Genomic DNA, 18164 nt, shown 5'->3' on the forward strand with positions numbered 1-18164 from the left:
CATCTCTCAGGACTCAGTGTTTTTAATCCACATTTCTGTCCCTCTGCTCCCCACCCCTTGCTTTGGAAGTGAAAATGGTGTGTGTTTGGCTCCGGCCTGCAGGTCACTCATCAGTCAGTGTATTACCAGGACACGATCGGTTACTGAGTCAACACTGCTCTGTGTGTTCCAGAAAGGGATTCATCACCGGCAGGCAGAAGCTCTCCTCGACTGCGGTGCATTAGCCCTGACCTGTGCACGCACATCTGCCACAGTAACATGAACTGAACCAGATGTGTCCATGGAGTGCTGCCTCCCCCGTTCCCAGGAGGAGCTCAGCCGATCCCTGACCCCTTGCGCGGGTGCGTGCTGCAGGAGGTCTCCTGGGTCCTCCTTCCCAAGCCATGGCTGCTGGGGGGCTGTGCGCTGCCTGCACCATCCATCCTGGGGCCTTGAGCGCTGCCAGGGATGGGGCAGCCACAGCTTCTCTGGGCACCCTGTGCCAGCGCCTCAGCACCCTCACAGGGAAGAGCTTCTGCCCTGTCTCCAACCTGAACTTCCCTTGTTTCAGTCTGAACCCATCACCCCTTGTCCTGTCCCTACAGCCCCTGATGAAGAGTCCCTCTCCAGCATCCTTGTAGCCCCCTTCAGACACTGGAAGCTGCTCTGAGGTCTCCACACAGCTTCTCTTCTCCAGGCTGAACAGCCCCAGGTTTCTCAGCCTTGGTACATGAGGTTCTCCGGCCCAACCATTTAAGGCAGGTTGGAAACCCTCCGATGGGAAGACTTTGTTCCGCCGAGCACCTCTCTGCTGGATCTGGGATGCAATGAAGGCCGCTGGGCTTTTGGATGGGCCTGTTTTGTTTCGGATATCAATTAAGACATCTTTCCCTGCTCCTGCAGCCTGACTGCCCATACCACAAGGTAACGCTGTCTGCTTCACTCCTACACAGCTTCTGGTCTGAGGGTCTGCTTCAGATTATGGTTTTAGTTATGTCACAGGAAAAGATGAAATGCAAGTGGATTGATTTGACTTTGTTGCAGTGGTATGTTAACTTGCCTTGTTGTTCAAACCAGCACAAAATCTGGATGGGTTTCGCCTTTGTTCAGCGTTGGAGCAGTAGCACATTCCCCCTTTTTTGCGGGAATGGAAATCTGGCATCTTGATCAGCTTCTGTTGCTTCAGAAAATGCCTTCAGTGGCATATAGGGCTCTCCAATAACCTCTTGCTGTCTGCTCCTGCTTTTCCTGCATTCTGCTTCCCACAGGACCTGTGATGATGCTCTGTCCTTCCCTCCTGCGGTGTGCTGGGTCTGCACCCAGTGCAATCTTGAGTGCAAACCCAGCAGTGCCTCTTCTTTCCACACCTTCCTTCCTCCGAGGGCCTTTCTTTATATCTTATCTCCGAGCAGACAGGAGCCAGGGCCCAAAGCACTACCTTGGGTCTGAGTCTTGGATGCTGAAGGACCCTGTGCACTGCTGCGTACCCAGGATGCTGCTGCATCCCTTGGCTGGCTGTTCCCTTGGGGGTTATATGCTGTGATGTTAGGTGTTAGTTAGACATGAGACATGAGACAGTTCTTCCCTGTGAGGGTGCTGAGGCGCTGGCACAGGGTGCCCAGAGAAGCTGTGGCTGCCCCATCCCTGGCAGTGTTCAAGGGCAGGTTGGACACAGGGGCTTGGAGCAAGCTGCTCTAGTGGAAGGTGTCCCTGCCCGTGGCAGGGGTTGGGGCTGGAGGAGCTTTAAGGTCCCTTCCAAGCCAAACCAGGCTGGGATCTGTGTGCAGGGATGTATGTACTGTGGGGCAGGTACTGCTGGCTGCCATGGGACCTCAGCCGGACACACTGCCAGAGCCTCTGTCACCATCTCAGCCCAGTGCAGCGGTCCCAGCAGAATTCCTAAGCTGTAATTACACCTGCAATGTGATACACATCCTTTTTCTCTCTCTTCCCCCACCCCCCCTTTTATTTCCTCCCTCCTTCCTGTTTTGATTCAGTATCTTGAGTCTGTGTAAAGTTGTTGGACTCGGAGCTATTTTGGAGTTGCTTGTGTCCCATGGATACTGGAGATGCTTCCTGTACGGGGAGGCAGACATCTGCTGCAGCCTGTTTTCGGGCTCCTCTGTGTTAGGCAGGCTGCAGTCGGCAGGTGGGAGCTGGTGGTTATTATCAGAGTCTGAGTAATATCCTCTGCCTCCCCGATAACCACGCCGGCTGCTCGGCCTCTTCTGGTGCTGTGGAGATCATCGCAGCCAAAGGCAAAGAAGTTGTGTGCTCCCCAAAGCGGCTGCGGAACGCAGCCTGCAAGAGCTCTTCCTCTTCCCTTGACCACATAAATCTGTCAAGGCAAGTGCAGGGAATGTGCACGAATGCATTTCTATCTGAAACACTCTGCACTCCCCTCTAAGGGGAAACTTCCCCACTCCCACTTGTCAGGGAGCATCTGCTGTGCTGCTGTCGCCTTCCATTTCCCTTCCTGGCACTTGCAGCTTCGTTTCTTCCGTTGCAAAGATGAAAAAAGGGTCAAGGTCCAGAGGAGGCCATGGAGATGCTGCGAGGGCTGGAGCAGCTCTGCTCTGGAGCCAGGCTGAGAGAGCTGGGCTGGGGCAGCCTGGAGAAGGCTCCTGAAGGGGAGACCTGAGAGCAGCTCCAGTGCCTGAAGGGGCTGCAGGAAAGCTGGAGAGGGGCTTGGGACAAGGGATGTAGGGACAGGCCAAGGGGAATGGCTTTAACCTGCCAGAGGGGAGACTGAGATCTCTGGTGGGACATTCCTTGCCTGGTTTTGATGGCAGTCAGAAAGCTTTATCCTGAGGGGTGCAGGTGTCCAGGGCAGTTGAGGTCTTGCAGCTCTTGTAGGGTTGGAGGTCCTGAATCTGTCCTCTCCAGGCACCTCCTTTCTGGTTTTGCTTCCCCTTTCCCACCCCTCATTTGCTTTATTTACTCCAGAAGTTTTGAGGCATGCTCTCCAGCCTCTTAGGGAAACAAAGCTGAATGGTTTCTGCTGTGCCTTAGACCAGTGCCCCAGGTCTGCTGACCCTTTGTTTCAGTGACTGAATGGCCAGCTGGTGGGTCAGGTTTTGATCTTGGCAGCTCAGCAAACGTCTTTCCCTCTAATTTGCTTCTCTAAATGCTTTTAATGGCAGCCCTGAGTGGCTGAAGGTGGCAGAGGTGGGGTGGCACCATGGGGCAAAGGTAGGACTGGGGCTGGAGTCCCCAGCTACAAATGTCTCCCACACATAGGATCACAGAACCCCAGCCTGGTTTGTGTTGAAGGGACCTCAAAGCTCCTCCAGCTCCAACCCCTGCCACGGGCAGGGACCCCTTCCACTAGAGCAGCTTGCTCCAAGCCCCTGTGTCCAACCTGCCCTTGAACACTGCCAGGGATGGGGCAGCCACAGCTTCTCTGGGCACCCTGTGCCAGCGCCTCAGCACCCTCACAGGGAAGAGCTTCATCCTTCACACAAACAATTCCACTCAACTCAGTCCTGGGGTTCCCCTGGACTTGGGCACCAGAGAAGCATCGTGCTGAGACTTCAGTCCCTGCTGGGCCAGACTCTTCATGCCATCAGCAGACAGGAGCTGGGTCTGTTGTACTTAGTGGCCTTAACGTACGAGATCAGGCAGCAATGCTCTCGGAAGAGCAGCGCTGGGAAAGGGAGCAGAGCGGGCTGGAGGTTTCCAATTTCTGCTGGATCAGGCCCCTGGAGATCCGTGTGATCTGGTGCACTGGAGGCAGTGCTGTTGCAGTGACTCATAAACAGATGTGCCCAATTTACATTGCAGCTTAATACCTTTGTTTAGAACAGCAGTGCTTTTTTTCAAGACAAATGTGTTAAAGCAGATGTTTCCAGTAAAACAAGGACTTGTGTGATTTACAAACAACTTCCTACCGCCAGAACTCATTAGAAAATGGGGGGGGTAAAGGAAAAAAGGCTCTGTGTATGAACAAAAAGATGGAGTCCCAAAATAAGGACGTAGCAAGGAGGTATTTCCACCCATTGAACCAAAAGAACTGTGCTTGCGTTGGAAAGCAGGAGGTTTGAGAGTGACTTCAGTTTCCAGGAGCAGTAAGGCTGACCCTGACCAGTTGTGTGCATTAAGGAGCAGAAACCACACTGTAAAAATGCTTAACCAGCTCCCGCAGGATACGAGGTAACTGTGGCCATGGTGTGGGATTGCCCAGAGGTTCTGAAATCACTTCCATCCCATTGAAACCTCCCCTGGGGGATTGTGCTAACCCTAAAGCAAAGCAAACAGATGCACCCCCTATAGCAAGCCCTGCTGCAAGGAATCCCTACCTGGGCGTCCCCCCACTGCATCCCACAGCAGGATGGGATGCACAGGGGGATGCTGTCTCTGCCTTGACCTGCAGCTCAGGCTTTCTGGGGCCAGGGTGCCTCAGCATGGCTGTGCCCATTCACCTGCTCCTCACAGGTTTGGGGAGGCAAAGGCAGGTTCGTGCTGAGAAACTCTGGTCTCTGTGGACCTGCTTTCTGCCTGGCTGCACTGCGGGGCTGCCCAGCACTCACGTTACACACAGCTTGACACCCCATGTGGCCCTAATGGCTTTCCCAGGCTGCAGCTGCAGCACAGTCACCAGTTTTTGGCAATCCCCCTTTGCCTTGCACGGGTATCATGGGTTTTTATGCACTTGTCACCTACTTCATCCAGGCTACTTTTGCTAAAGAGACAGTGTCAGATGTTTGGGGGTTGGCAGGCTTGTCTAAACCCGTCCTTGCTTGGCACCTGTGGCCAGGGCAAATGGCTCAACCAACTTCTGCAAGGACATGAAGGCATCCAGCAAGCCTGAATGGAGTAAAACGGGTTCAGAGAGGGGTTTGCTGCTGTGCTGGAGCATCACAAGAGAGGCCTCTGGAGCTCTCAGAGCTTCTCGGCACATGGATGCGGGATGTGTCATTAGGGCTGTCAAGGCTGCTAGGAAAATGACCACTAATGGCAGAGACCTCTCGAGGTGTCCTGAGGGACAGACGTTGAGAGGGTGTACTGGAAGATGGATGTGGGGCAGGACTGCTCCTCACCCTCCCTGCTCCCTGGTGTGTCTGGTTTCCGCATCCTGTGTCTTGCCGTACAGAGCATTTTCAGAGGAAAACCTTGATGGCTTCACAGGGGAACTTGCTGGTACGTGTCCGGAGGAATTAAAAGCATCCACGGAGGAGAAGGCCGCTGCTGTGGAGCAACTTGGGGCAGTCAGGTGCTTGTCCCAGCTCACCCATCAGTGCTCATGAAGCCTCACTGCAGCCTCAGCTCAGTGTTAGCCACTAAGTGAATGGAGGCTGCGCTCGGGGACTGTGAGGCTTCGGTGCTTAATTAATCTCTGCAAAGCAGAGGATATAATTAATGCCTGCAGTGTGCTTTGAGCCCCTCGGATGCAAGGCTGGGGCCGTGCTTTGCCTTTCCAGAGCAAAACCACACAGCTGGGTGCGTGAAAATCATCCCTGGCCGGTACCATGGGCTGTGCGTGGCCATCCCGGGATGGCTGCTCATCCTACCCCGGTGTTCTGGGGTCTTCTGGTCTCTGGTGGTTCTGAGCCCAACACATCTTCTATTCCCTCCGTTCTCCCCAGCTGGTGCAAACTGTCCCGGGGACATCGAGCTGACCTCAGTCCTTAAAAAGGGGACATCTCCATCTGCTTTCCTGGTGTTCCTACACAGGCTTTTTTACTTTCTTCCTGAAATACCTTTATTTTTCCACCATTTCTTCAAACAAAGAGGGAAAATCGCCGCTAGTTGCTTAGTGCTTGGTTTTACATTAAACCATCCTGCAAAGGCTAAGCAGACTGGGTAAGAAAAAAACCCTACAAAGGGTATATTTTGGCAGCTTAAGGACAGGCAGGCAGATTTCCCTTGTGATAGCTATAAAGCTTGTTTTCTCACTGTCAGCACTGGTTTGGTGGGTGTTAAACACAAACGAGAGGCAAACAGATTGCAGGTACGGTGAGTTTCAGCACCATCAACTGTCCTGATTTCAAGAAGATGCTTTCAAGCAAGTCTTTCAAATCCCCTCCTCATTTCTCAAGCACCAGGTGTGGAAGTGCAGGAGTTGTTCCCTGTCACACGCCGCCCTGCTGCCGTGCTCACGCTCTGGGGGGATCTGAAGGCATTTTACATCACTTGCCACCGAGCAGTAACAGCAATAAATTAACACTTTAAAAGCATCAATGCTTTATTCCATAGGACCCAGGCAGGACGTTTGGAAGGGAAAGAAATGTAAATAGAATGAAATTCTTAAGGAAGATTATTGATATGACAGGACTAAAGAGCTTGGGGTTCTGTGAAAAGTGCCTCTTTTCATCCCTCTAATAAGTCCATTACTTGCACTCGGGAATATTTTAAGGTCCTTTTCATGCTGAATCTGGAGTTGAGCATGCTTTGCATTTCAAGCTTTGTCTATGAATCAGTAGAAGCCAAAGTTATTTCTGCTTTAAAATAACAGGAGCAGGGAACAGCTAATCTCTTTTCATTCGGAGTCCTTACATTATTTTACTGGACAGAGTTTGTGTTGGCTACAAAACAGGGCATTCACAAAATCTATGAGAAGGAATTTAGGCTAAGAATGAAGCCGAGATTGCAGTATGCATAAAGGCTCCTTCTCCTAAGGCCATTAAGAAATTCCAAATCGGAGCCGTTTTGAACAGTGACATTAAATTAGCCTTGCTAATTCCAGTAATTCAAGCCGATAGCTGAGTTTACACATCCACCAGATGAGGCCTTCCCATAATTACAATCTCAATGTGCTTTTAAGTGAAGGTGAGTCGACACGAGGAAAAAAGATAAATAAATAAAAGGGGGGGGGGAAATGTTCTTTCTCTTCTGGCTTTTGAGATGAATATCTCTAAAGGGCAGTTCACTGGCTGTATTGCACCACTAAGATGTCCCTGCCCTGGACTGGTGAGTTCATTTTGCCTCTAATGTGAGAGTGAAATGCAGAAAAGAGATGGGATTTTCCCCTGCTTTGTTTTCTCTCTTGTCTCTTTTCAAAGGAGCATTGATGCTGCTGGTGCTTGTAGTTTGGGGTTTAGTTGCTTATTTCCAGGTAGTAAATCCTACAGGGAAAAGAGAGAGTCTGCCCGTGTCACCCTCTTTTGTGTGTGTGGGGAAACCCCAACCTTTTGGTGGGTAAATTCAGGTTAGAGCAGGTGGAGCACTGATAAAAAGCAGCAGCCCCCCTTTATGTCGTTATAAAGCTGATTTCCAGATCCCAACAGAACATTCCCAGGGCGATGCAGAGGTTTGGAGGATATGTTTTCAAAGCCATAAGGCACAACCCCATGAAACAAAAATTGAGTGCATTCTTTAAAAGGGTGTTAATTTTATTAGAACTGAGCTAAGCTAATATAAGGGCAAATGTAAGTATTCACATCAGCACTTAACTCGGGCTGCAACGTTCATAAAATGTCCTTTTGATCAAGCTCTCAGTGTTTTGATCCTTATTCTATGAGCATCATTCAAAGTGACCTAACTGTAGCTCCAAACAGGCATCTGCAGCTGCAGAAGGCCTTGAGCAATAACAGGTCAGGAACTTGAATGTGTGCTCTGCTGGGAATGCTAATATTGCAACCCTCCTTTTTTTCCTGTTCCAGCACAAAAACTCTCACGAAATAACAATTCCCAGCAGAAAATTCTCCTGCCACCACTGACTGTGGATACTTGAGTCAAATATTAAACCAAACACTGATTTTAATCTCTCCGAATGATAGTGCCATGGCTGCTAAACATTTTGATACCATCAGCACGTGAGTGGTTGACCATTTCCCCATTGATAACGTTGTCACCATTGGCAGAGCCAAGTGAAACATCTTGATTTTTAGGAGCCCACCCTGACTTCGGGCGATGTTTTTCTGTGGGGCTCCCACAGGGTTGAGTGCAGCTCCTGACTGCGTGGTCCTGCAGAGCCTATCTGGAAAAGGGATGGAGCACAAAGCTTGCAGGAGCAGCTTGCTGATGCAGGCCCATATCCTGCCACCAGTGCATGCTGCCCATAGGCTCTGGTCCGTGCAGCAGATAATACCTCCAAATGGTGCTTAGGGCAGAATCAGGGGCTGGAGGGAGCTTCTGTTGCGCCCTGAGGCTGCGGTGATGGCCAGGGAGGAGTGGGGTGGTGGTGGTGGTGGGGCACAAGCTCATCTCTTTTTTTCTGGGAGGCTGGGAGGGGAGGGAGGCTGAAATGCAGTTCCTGATTTCCAGGAAACCCTTTAATCTCTGTAATCCCTTTTAGAGAGGATTTTGTATTTTTCAAGGGATTTACAAACTGGATTACGTAGCCTTTTTATTCTGATTTTCCACTATGATTGTGACATTCCTGGGAGTGAGCTGAGAATGAGACGTTAGGATGGAGGTGGAGGCGTTCGTGGACTTGGACCTCTGAGCATTCTTGCCTTGCCACCTCCTTGTGTCACTGCTCCCAGCTGGGATGATACCGGGTTTCCCATTGGAGCTGCCACTGCCATCCAGCTCTAGCGTTCAGCACCGTTGTTCCACCAGAGCTTTGGGACCAGGGCTTGTCCTCGATCCGGGCGGGAGGCAGGGAGCAAGGATGAGCCCTGGTTTTGCAGCTGGGTTTAATTCAGGTCTCTCTCTGCAGCCCTGCAGAAGGCATGACAAAGCCAGGTCCTGGTTTCAGGATACAGTGGCTGTTCCTGGGGCTCCTTCCAGCACAGGGAACATGACCTGAAGCTCTTAAGTTCCAGCCTAGGAACCCAACCCTTCTCTTGCTATATAAAGTGGAAAGTCAGGTATGCTGATGTTTCCCAGGGCCTCCTGCATTACCCCGTTTTCATAGGCTCAAGTCACTTTAATATTGGCTTAATGCAGGGCCGGGGTTTGGTTTCTTTCTTTCTTTATTCTAGCAGCTTAATGCAGTCAAAAAGCCACCGGTGCTGGAGCCTCTCTGCTCCCTTCCCTTGGCAGCTCCCTCACCCCAACCTCCTGCTCTTTTCCCCTGGCGTGGGGAGCTTTGCCCTCCATCCACACCAGTGATGCCAGGCAGTGAAACAGCACAAACACTCCTGGAGGCACTTTGTTCACGTGGGTGCTCAGGGAGCAAAGCGCCAGCTGCCTTTGATTTCATTCCTTCTGTACAAGCATAAGTCAGTGATGGATGTCCGGGGACATCTGAGCACAGGCATTGCACAAAGTCCTGGTTGCCTACTTGAAGCACGCATGCCACAAACCCGGTTGTCCATGACCTGGGCCCTGTTCAAGTCTGGTTTCTGCACGCAGTGAGTCACGATGGAAGATGTCAGATGTTCCTGAGTACCACTATGAGTTTTCTAATCGAGCATTGAGAAATATCCTTCTGCCTTGAGGGCTGCTTTTAGGAGCTGGCATCTGGAAGTCAGGGACCATTTCTGTTCCCCTTAGGACTGCTTCTTAGCTGCCTGTCCTGGTCATATCCAGAGAGCTTTGAGGGGAGCAAATATGAAGGAGAACACTTCAGTTTGATGTGATGATGCTGTTTTCTGTCACTGGAGGAAATAGATGAAGTGTTTCATTCTGCTCTGCTATCACAGAAAATGTTACCTCCCAAAATGAAGACTGTCCTGAGATGTCTCAGGTGATAGCAGAGTGATCAGAAGGGATTGCTTTGTGGGTTTAGATCTTTAGGGTCTCCAAAGAGGGAGAAAGTGACTCCACATCTGGGTGGGCTGAGATACATGGGGGATGTGCAGGAACATTGCTTGACACTTCACTTTCATTCATACTATTCTGTTTCCAGTTTTCCCCTTGACTCCTGCCTCTGTAGATGCTGCTGGCTGTCCATGTTTAGCTCGCTCTCTTCCAGTGCATCTCTCCAAAGTTCCTTGATGCAGCAGCTCTATTTCTGGGCAGTCCAGCTGGATATCAGACCGGGACATGCTGATTCACCATCAAAGCACAAGGGTTCCAGCACATCCAATTAATAATGCTAATGAGATTTGTTAATTTTTAATAGATTACATGAGCGTGTTTTGCTAAACGCCCTTCTGTGGCTCTGCTCTGCGAGCACAGCTCAGAAACTCTTTCACTTGCTGCCAAAGGGAAGATGATTAATGCAACTGCAGACGCCAGGATCTCTTCAGGGTAAACCTAGAGCACACCAAGGAGCAAAGAGGAATTTAATGAGTACGTTTTCAAAGTAGATATAGGCCCACGTTATAAATGATAGCCCTTTCTCGCCACCAGCCTCTGGCCAAGGTGGGGTAGAGGAGTAGTTTGAATACGGGTCATGGTGCAGCTCCCCTCCTGTACCATGTGAAGTTTTGGGGGTGTTTTGTCTCTTTTCCCCTTGCGGATGTCCGTGGATGAGACTTTAGTGGTGGTGTTGGAGGTTGGGGAGACAGGGTGTAAGGACAAGCTGCCCCCCAGAGCTCACGTACCCCGAGCAGCACCCGGTTGTACCCTTGGCACGGGGCTGAGATGGAGCTTCCTCACCTCTCCATGTGCATGACTCAGTCCCCCAAATGAACCTGGATTCTGCCCTCCAAATTGCTTCAATCTGGGGAACTTCTCCCAAATCAGTGCTGGTTTTGTGGTGGTGCCTGAGGGCCTCAGGTCAATGGCAAGCACTCTTCGCAGGCTGTGGGCCAGCAGTGCCGAAAAGGCAAGCAGGGGGGGGAAAGGTCTTGGTTTGCAAATTAGCAATCCCAGACCCAATTCCCTCGGGATTCTGCCCAGGAAGTTGGTTTTACCTCTTGCTGCCACGCTGTGCTAGGCTCCCTTGGCCACGCTGCCAACGGCAGCAGGATGATGCTGTTGAGCTGGAGTTTTACTTCTGTTTCTTTCCAAATCCATCTTGCCAAGAGCCACACCTCTTAAATTGCTGTGGAGGAGGTGGAGAGGCACAAGACCATGCACATGCTGCACATCCATCGTGGTGATCTCGCAGCCGTGCCAATACAAGCACCGTGGCCAGCCCCGGCTCAGGGCTTTAATTACACCCGGCGCGGCCGCACCTACGGCTGGGCTGTTGTAGCTGGTTGTGCAAGAGCACAACTGGCAAACCTGCTGGTGCTCCAGGTTTCTAGCGGTAATAAGCCAGAGGGCAAAACTTCCCTGGTGAGATGAAGCCCTGCTTGGCTCTTTGGAAGAGTTTAAGGTGTTTGGGAGAAGCAGAGAGTTGGGGATCCCAGCTGTATCGGGGCTGTGTGTGCTGTGTAACACCACGGATGGGTTCCGATGTTGTCTTTGGGGAGGCAGAGTGTGTTTGGAGTATGAGCTGTTTGTATGAGAAAGCTGGGTAACTGGAGGCTGAGGTAGGCAGAGCGCTTGGTGTTCCAACAGGAAGAGTTTGGGATGGAATTGGACTGTTCCAGCCTTCAGGTGTAAACCCCTGTAAGAAAGAAGTGGTTGGTGCTGTAGAGGTGGAGAGAGTTGGGAGCCGGGATGTCTGGAGTCACAGGCTCTTATGCTTTCCCTTGTTAACGACTCAATGGTTTGGGCTTGACTAAAACATCTCTCCCTTTAAGAAATCCAGCCTTGCTTTGGAGACAGCCAGAGTCTGCTGCATCCACTGGCAGCTTGTTGCCCGCACTGCTGAGGCTTGCTGCCTACAACTAAATAAAGCAACACACCCTGGAGGCTGTCATTCTCGTTGGCGATGCAGCGTATGCTTCCCTAGAGCAGTCTTGAAGGACAGACGCAGGCAGATGTTCACAACTGACCACGAGAGCTGCCGGAGCTTGCCAAGCTGCCCTGCTTGTCCCTGACATTTCTGCTCCATGTGTTTTGTGCTGATTGGAAACAATCCATTCCCTTGACCCTTCAACCACAGAGTATCCATCATCTGCAAACAAGGGCCATCACCACGTCCCCCCAAGCGCTTTGGCCTTGTCGGCAGCCTTGTTTGGTGAGCACACACTGCTGGGCACAACAGTTTCACCTGGAGGGGATCCCATCACACCCTGCTGCTGCATGGGGCACCGGCAGAGCTATCAAATGACATGGCAAAGTGGTTTTCATGCTTGGCCATCCATTATGACTCTGTTACTATATTGGGGCCATTGCTGGAGCCATCTGCCTTGGCAGGCGTGCAGCCCAGATGCCATTCCCTGGCTCTGAGCAGCCGCCGAGCCAGCCTGCGGGAGCCAGGCACTGTCCTCTCGGAGGTCATTTGCTGCCAGAGGGGCATTTGCTGGCAGTTCTTTGCTGAAGACCTTTTAGGGGTGAGAAGGGGTGTTTGAGGAGGCAGCAGTGGCTTTGGCACAGGGATGCTGCCCTAACCCAGCCTGCGTGCGGTGCTCATCCTCCTGGCTGCTTCTTCACCAGCTGCTGTGGGATGTTCAGAGCTTTAACCTGCCCGAGGGGAGACTGAGATGAGCTCTTAGGCAGAAGCTCTTCCCTGTGAGGGTGCTGAGGCGCTGGCACAGGGTGCCCAGAGAAGCTGTGGCTGCCCCATCCCTGGCAGTGCTCAAGGGCAGGTTGGACACAGGGGCTTGGAGCAAGCTGCTCTAGTGGAAGGGGTCCCTGCCCATGGCAGGGGTTGGAGCTGGAGGAGCTTTAAAGTCCCTTCAACCCAAACCATTCCACGTTTCTATACCTTAATAAACCAACTCAAATCCAACTTCCCCCCACTTCATCCATCTCCAAAGCTGGCTTTTAACGCTCGCTGCCCAATAAGCTCGTGCAGAGTCACTGTGCCATATCCTAGTCCTAATCCATGGAGGAACGCCGCTGCTTAACCTTGCGGATGTGGGAAGTGTGTGTTGCAGAGCTGGCGGCAGGTTTTGTCCTCCACGCTGCGAGACCATTGAAGCTTTTGCTGTCCCGGGAGCCCAGCGCAGCAGCAGCTTTGTGTTAGAGGGGCTTTTGTTCCAAAAGATGCTTCCGGAGGGACCGGCTTGCGTTCGGCTGGAGACCTTTCACCAGCTGTGTAAGGACTCCGGGAAGCGGCCGGCACGCTCGAGTCCATGAGGAAAGGGAGGGGGGAAAGCAGAGCTAATGATTGACTATTATTTTAAGGGGATTATCTAATCCGCAGCCCAGAGGACAAGAGGGGCCAGAAGGAGTGCAGATTGGCTATGTAATTAGTGCAGCTTGTTGGGAATACCCTCTGGACTCCAACTGATTATAAGCAGAAACAGATTATTCTAGTTACCCCCCCCCCCCCATGAAAAAGCCTTTGCAGCCAAAGGGTCACTTTGTAGTAGAAACTACTGTAAATTAAGTGGATGAGCGGAGCTGGGGCAGTGGAGACCTTTAATGCAGTGTAAAGGCAGAGTTTTGGGTGGAAGTGACTGAAATGGTGTTTGCGGGAGGTTAGCTTCCGTGACCCCACCACCCGTCCTGCAGCTCCATCTGTTGTGCCAGGGCTATGGGAGCAGGATGTGCAGGGATGCAGGAGCGACCTGGACCAACCAGGAATCCTAAGGAAGGCTGGGAACTGTAATGGGACCTTCTCAAGAAGCATCTGGTTAGGAATATTTGGAAATTTGGGTTCCTGGCCTTGAGATATGGTTATTATTGTTACATATTTGTAATGTTGCTATTGCCTGGACCTGCTTGTCTCTGCCTTGGGTCTGTTAGAGGCTTATTTTCCTTTCCTCCAGTGTACCAAAAGTCATTAGGAGTGAAGTGAAAGGGATTTGCAACAGTTACGGATCCATTAGTAATACAAAATGAAAGATGTATGGCTAAATCCATCAAGACTAAAAGTACGATTGGGCCCAGAGAAGGAAACAATGGCAGGAACAGTGACAACAAATGGCACACCCAAGCACTAAACTTCTGAAGCAGTTAAACGAGGCTAGGGAACTGGTTCTTATATCACTGATGACAAGAGGGTTTCTGTTCTCTTCAATTTGGTCAAAGAGGGAGAATGAGGGAATCACCATTCCCATGTGGGTGGAACGCTGTGATTTTAAACATTGCCCTTACTCAAGTTCAGGTGAAATCTCAGAATCTGAAAAATTCCCAGCTAAAAGATGGTGTTTGAAGCAATCGATCTGGGACAATTTGGCTGGATGTTTCCAGCACAACCCAGCTGCTGCATTGCATCTCATAAATTACATTGCAGAATGAGACTTAAATGGGAACGTCAAAACCCTTTGTGCTCTTAAGGACCTTGCTGAAACACTCTTTTGTTTCAACTTTCTTTTCTAAAGGCAAGAGGAGTTCCTGTGGAGTTTCCTGGGTTTGCCAGGTTGTCCCATAAGAGACTATTCTGCCCTAAAAGCTCTGCTGATGGGCTGCAGATTGCTGGCCTGGAGGCCTGGTGGTAGAGTGACCCCCTGGAGCATCTTTTAGGTCTTAGGAGTGTGTGGAGGGTGTAGAAACACTTTCCAAAGCACACCAGGGCAGGCGTCCTTGCCCTGATGGGACCTTGTATCAGCTGAGGGGTCTGGTGTAAACCAACCAACCCTGGAATAATCTGCTGTGATTTTTATTAACTGAAAATCACTTATTTGGCAGAATGAGCTTGGGGAAGCAAAATCATAGAATCATAGAATGGTCAGGGTTGGAAAGGACCTTAAGATCATCCAGTTCCAACCCCCCTGCCATGGGCAGGGACACCTCACACTAAACCAGATCACCCAAGGCCTCGTCCAACCTGGCCTTGAACACTGCCAGGGATGGAGCATTCACAACCTCCCTGGGCAACTCATTCCAGTGCCTCACCACCCTAACAGGAAAGAATTTCCTCCTTATATCCAATCTAAACTTCCCCTGTTTCAGTTTTAACCTGTTACCCCTTGTCCTGTCACTACAGTCTCTAATGAAGAGTCCCTCCCCAGCATCCCTATAGGTCCCCTTCAGACACTGGAAGCTGCTCTGAGGTCTCCACACAGCTTCTCTTCTCCAGGCTGAACAGCCCCAACTTCCTCAGCCTGTCTTCACACAGGAGGTGCTCCAGTCCCCTGATCCTCCTCGTGGCAGCCAGGCTGCTCCCAAACTGTCCCAGAGCCTGAGCATCCTGTGTGCCGGAGGGATGTGTTCTTTCTGTGCTTGGAAAGCAGCACGGGACTGGCACTGGTGGCCTCCTGGAGCATCCCTCTCAGGGTGGCACCTTCTGCTCTGCCCACGGCTGTGCAGCTCTGAGCACAGCAACGCATCTGTACCCTTCAGATCTGTACTCTTCAGAACAAAATCAGGAAGGTTGTGGAGAAGGGGAATCACAGATTCTGTGGGAATCTCCTGGAAAAGCCAGGGTTCACCAAGCGGCTTCTGCTTGCACCAGGCCCTTTGTGCATGGGGATGTCTGCTCCCATTCAAGCATTTCCGACCCTCTGTGATGGCCTGGGCTGGCTCTCTTGTCACGCTACCATCCTTCTGCCTTTGTTTTGCAATGTTTGGGTATTTTTGATGAAGAAATACTGCCTGTTTGCCTTGGCAGTGCTGCTCGTTGGACTGATGCGGTGCTCTTCAGCTAGAGTGTTTGCTCAGCCTTTTGGATGCTTTCTCAGGGGTGGGGTGGGATGATCCAAACTTATCAGTATGCTGCTGATCCATGGGGGCTTCTGAAAGGCTTGAGCCAGGGTATCTTCAGATGGAAACCACTGGCTTCCTCCAGGCCAGGCTCTGGGGATGAGATGAACTGGCTTAAATGAGAGAAACTTGGCCCCCAGAAGGAAACTGCAGCAGCATGAGAAGGGGAGTGAGGGACCCATTGCCTTGAGTGAAGCATGGGGACACCCAGTCGGTCCAGATGCTTGGCAGGTACAAATGCCTCGGGTGGATGTGGCTAATGGATGTTAAAACAACTTGAGCTTTTTGTTCTTGGCCCTGGTAATTGCTGGTTTCTTGCCTTTCTACATGGTGTCTTTGGACTCTTTTATTCCTCCCTGTCCCTGGGAGAGCAGAGTGACTGTGACCATTAATGTCATGCTCCTCTGCCAGGGCTCTCATAACCTTTATACTGGACATGTTTTTGGTTTGGAGCTCTCGTGCTTCACCTCAAAGTCCCCGTGTTGCAACAGCAGCATGCCTGGGGTGCGTGATCCATTCGCATTCCACACTCTCCAGGGCTTTGATGAGGTGGACAGGGATGAGATGGATGTGTTGTAAGTGCTGCAAGGAGCGTATTTTGCACACCCTTCACTACGACTGCAGAAATGCAGAGCTCCTCACGTCCTCCAGCCAGGAGATGTTTGGTGAGCAAGCCCTGGGGCTGGCTCTGGGTTTGGGGGAACCATGTGGGCTCTCCTGGATTTCCTCACCCCTGCTCTCCTGAGGACTCTGGCGTTGGTGGGAGCTGAATGTGCCATGTGTTGGGATGTGACTAACACTAACCACCTCTCTGCTTTTCCTCCAGAGCTGGCATACGACCTGGATATGGACGACACCTCTGCAAACAAGCAGCTTCTAAATCAGCAAAGCAAAGGTGGTGCCACGGTCTCCAACAGTGACCCCAGGAATGCAGCCCCCTGCCCCGGGCCTGCTGCTGCCATCACCCTGCTCTTGCTGCTGCTGGGCCACAAGCTGTGAGCGGTGCTGGTGGCATTGCTCCGTGGCCCTTTTCTTAATGAGGAAGACATTTGGAACCTCTCCTGGAATATATGCACATTTCCAAGGACAGAACAAAGGACTTGAGTGGGTTTTATAAAGGAATCTGGTATCTTCCCACAAAAAAAAACCACAACGGAAAGGGGTTTGTTCATGGTAAATGAGTAAATACGTAACAGTGCTTTTTAAAGATAATCCTGTTTAATATAAGAAGGTTCGTATTAAACTGAGTTCCTCATAGGTGTGGAAGACTGAGGTCTCCCTTGCTGTTCAGCCACAGACCTTATCTCATCTCGAGTCATTTGAATGTGTGTGGGGCTTAGAACGCCTACGGTTCATGAAATGCTCTCAGCAAGTATCAGACCCCTGATCCTACTTGACCTAATACAGTTTTTGTCTGTAGTTCAAGCAGGTTTTGTACTAACTCCAGTTTCGAGGCTCACCCCTAGGAATCTGGCCAGGCACACAGTACAGAGGGCGGGTGAAGACAGGGCAGAGACAGAGTCAGACGTGCGGTAGGAAGAAAGATGCTGCAGATGAGGAGTCGTGGTGCACCGGGATTGCGGGCAGATGTTCTTCCACGGGCACCAAGCGCACCTGCACTGTGGCAAGTTGAAGGGGATTTTGCTGCTCACATCCCAGGGAGGTCCTGCGAAGCCCTTCAGTCGCCACCAGCGTCCCCGTGGCCCGTGCAATGCCCTGGTTGTGTTCTGCAGAAGAGAGGCACCTCCTTTCCCACGGGAAATCTGCAAACAGAGCTCCAGCCAAGGGACAGACGGCACGGAGGTACACGCGGTGCTTCACAGGGATGAATAACAGCATCCAACTCATTGTGCTGCAAGGGAGGAAAAGAAAAGGATTTGCAGAAGCCCGAGGCAGATGAGACTCTTACTCATGTGTTTCTTTGCATGTTACTTTACTTAAGCTATCTCCAAAATAAAGATTGATTGCTCTATAAAGGGTGCGCTGGAAGTAGCCTCCCATGTGTGCAAGGTGATGCTCGGCCTTGTTCCTGGAGCAGGCAGCCTGGAAAAGCCAACAAAGGGCTTGAGGCTTGGCTTAGTCTCATTAAAAGGATGGGCTAGGGCCAGGGAGGGTTTGGTTTGTTTCCTGGCCAAAATGGTTGTGTATTTCTGTTTAAGATGCTGCCTTTACTAGAGTGATTATATCCGCAGTATATTAAGCCACAGTGTGTACCTGCAGGTGTGCACGCACACACACACATGCATGCTTTAGGCATGTGTGTGGCTCAGACCTTGTTAAAAGCAATTTCGTGTTTAGGAGAAAGCAGATAAATCCAAACCACACAATCGGGTGGTTTAAAGTGTTGGGACTGTGTGAGGTGCTTCAGGAGCTGTGGCAGAGGGAGAGCTGGCTGCTCACCCCGCTCCTCTGCATGGGGACCTTCACTTCCACATCACTGCTCCTGATGGAGAGGAGATGATTTGGGCTAAGCCCCGACGTGACCTGCTGGTTAATGGTCAGAGAGCTGGGTAGGGTCTGGGTTTCAGAGCCCTCATATCCCACCTGCACTGGGGTGAGCGCTGGGGGTGTTGAGGCATGGACAGATGAAGCCCTTAGTGACATGGTTTAGTGGTGGCCTGGGCAGTCCTGATGATCTTAAAGGTTTCTTCCAACCCAGCTGATTCTGTGGTTCTGTGGATGTAGATGTGTATTTGTATTTTATATGTTCACAGACCAAATTGCAATCGCCTCTGTCTCTCAGGCCCTGCTCTCCCCATCAGCCC

General features: G+C 51.3%; 1 protein-coding gene across 1 annotated transcript in view; it reads left to right on the plus strand.

Moving 5' to 3' along the window:
- The window catches only part of GPC3 (glypican 3), a 138542-nt gene extending 121167 nt beyond the window's left edge, over nt 1–17375 (plus strand). The window contains exon 8 of the mRNA XM_062612762.1: nt 16226–17375. Coding sequence (XP_062468746.1) covers nt 16226–16398 — 173 coding nt within the window. The 3' untranslated portion in view covers nt 16399–17375. The remainder of the gene's footprint in view (nt 1–16225) is intronic.
- Nucleotides 17376–18164: the final 789 nt, after the last annotated feature.

Source organism: Pezoporus occidentalis, unplaced genomic scaffold, assembly GCF_034315485.1.
Source record: "Pezoporus occidentalis ecotype Australia unplaced genomic scaffold, CSIRO_AGI_Poc_V1 ctg161, whole genome shotgun sequence".
In the NCBI taxonomy this organism is placed as follows: Eukaryota; Metazoa; Chordata; class Aves; order Psittaciformes; family Psittacidae; genus Pezoporus; species Pezoporus occidentalis.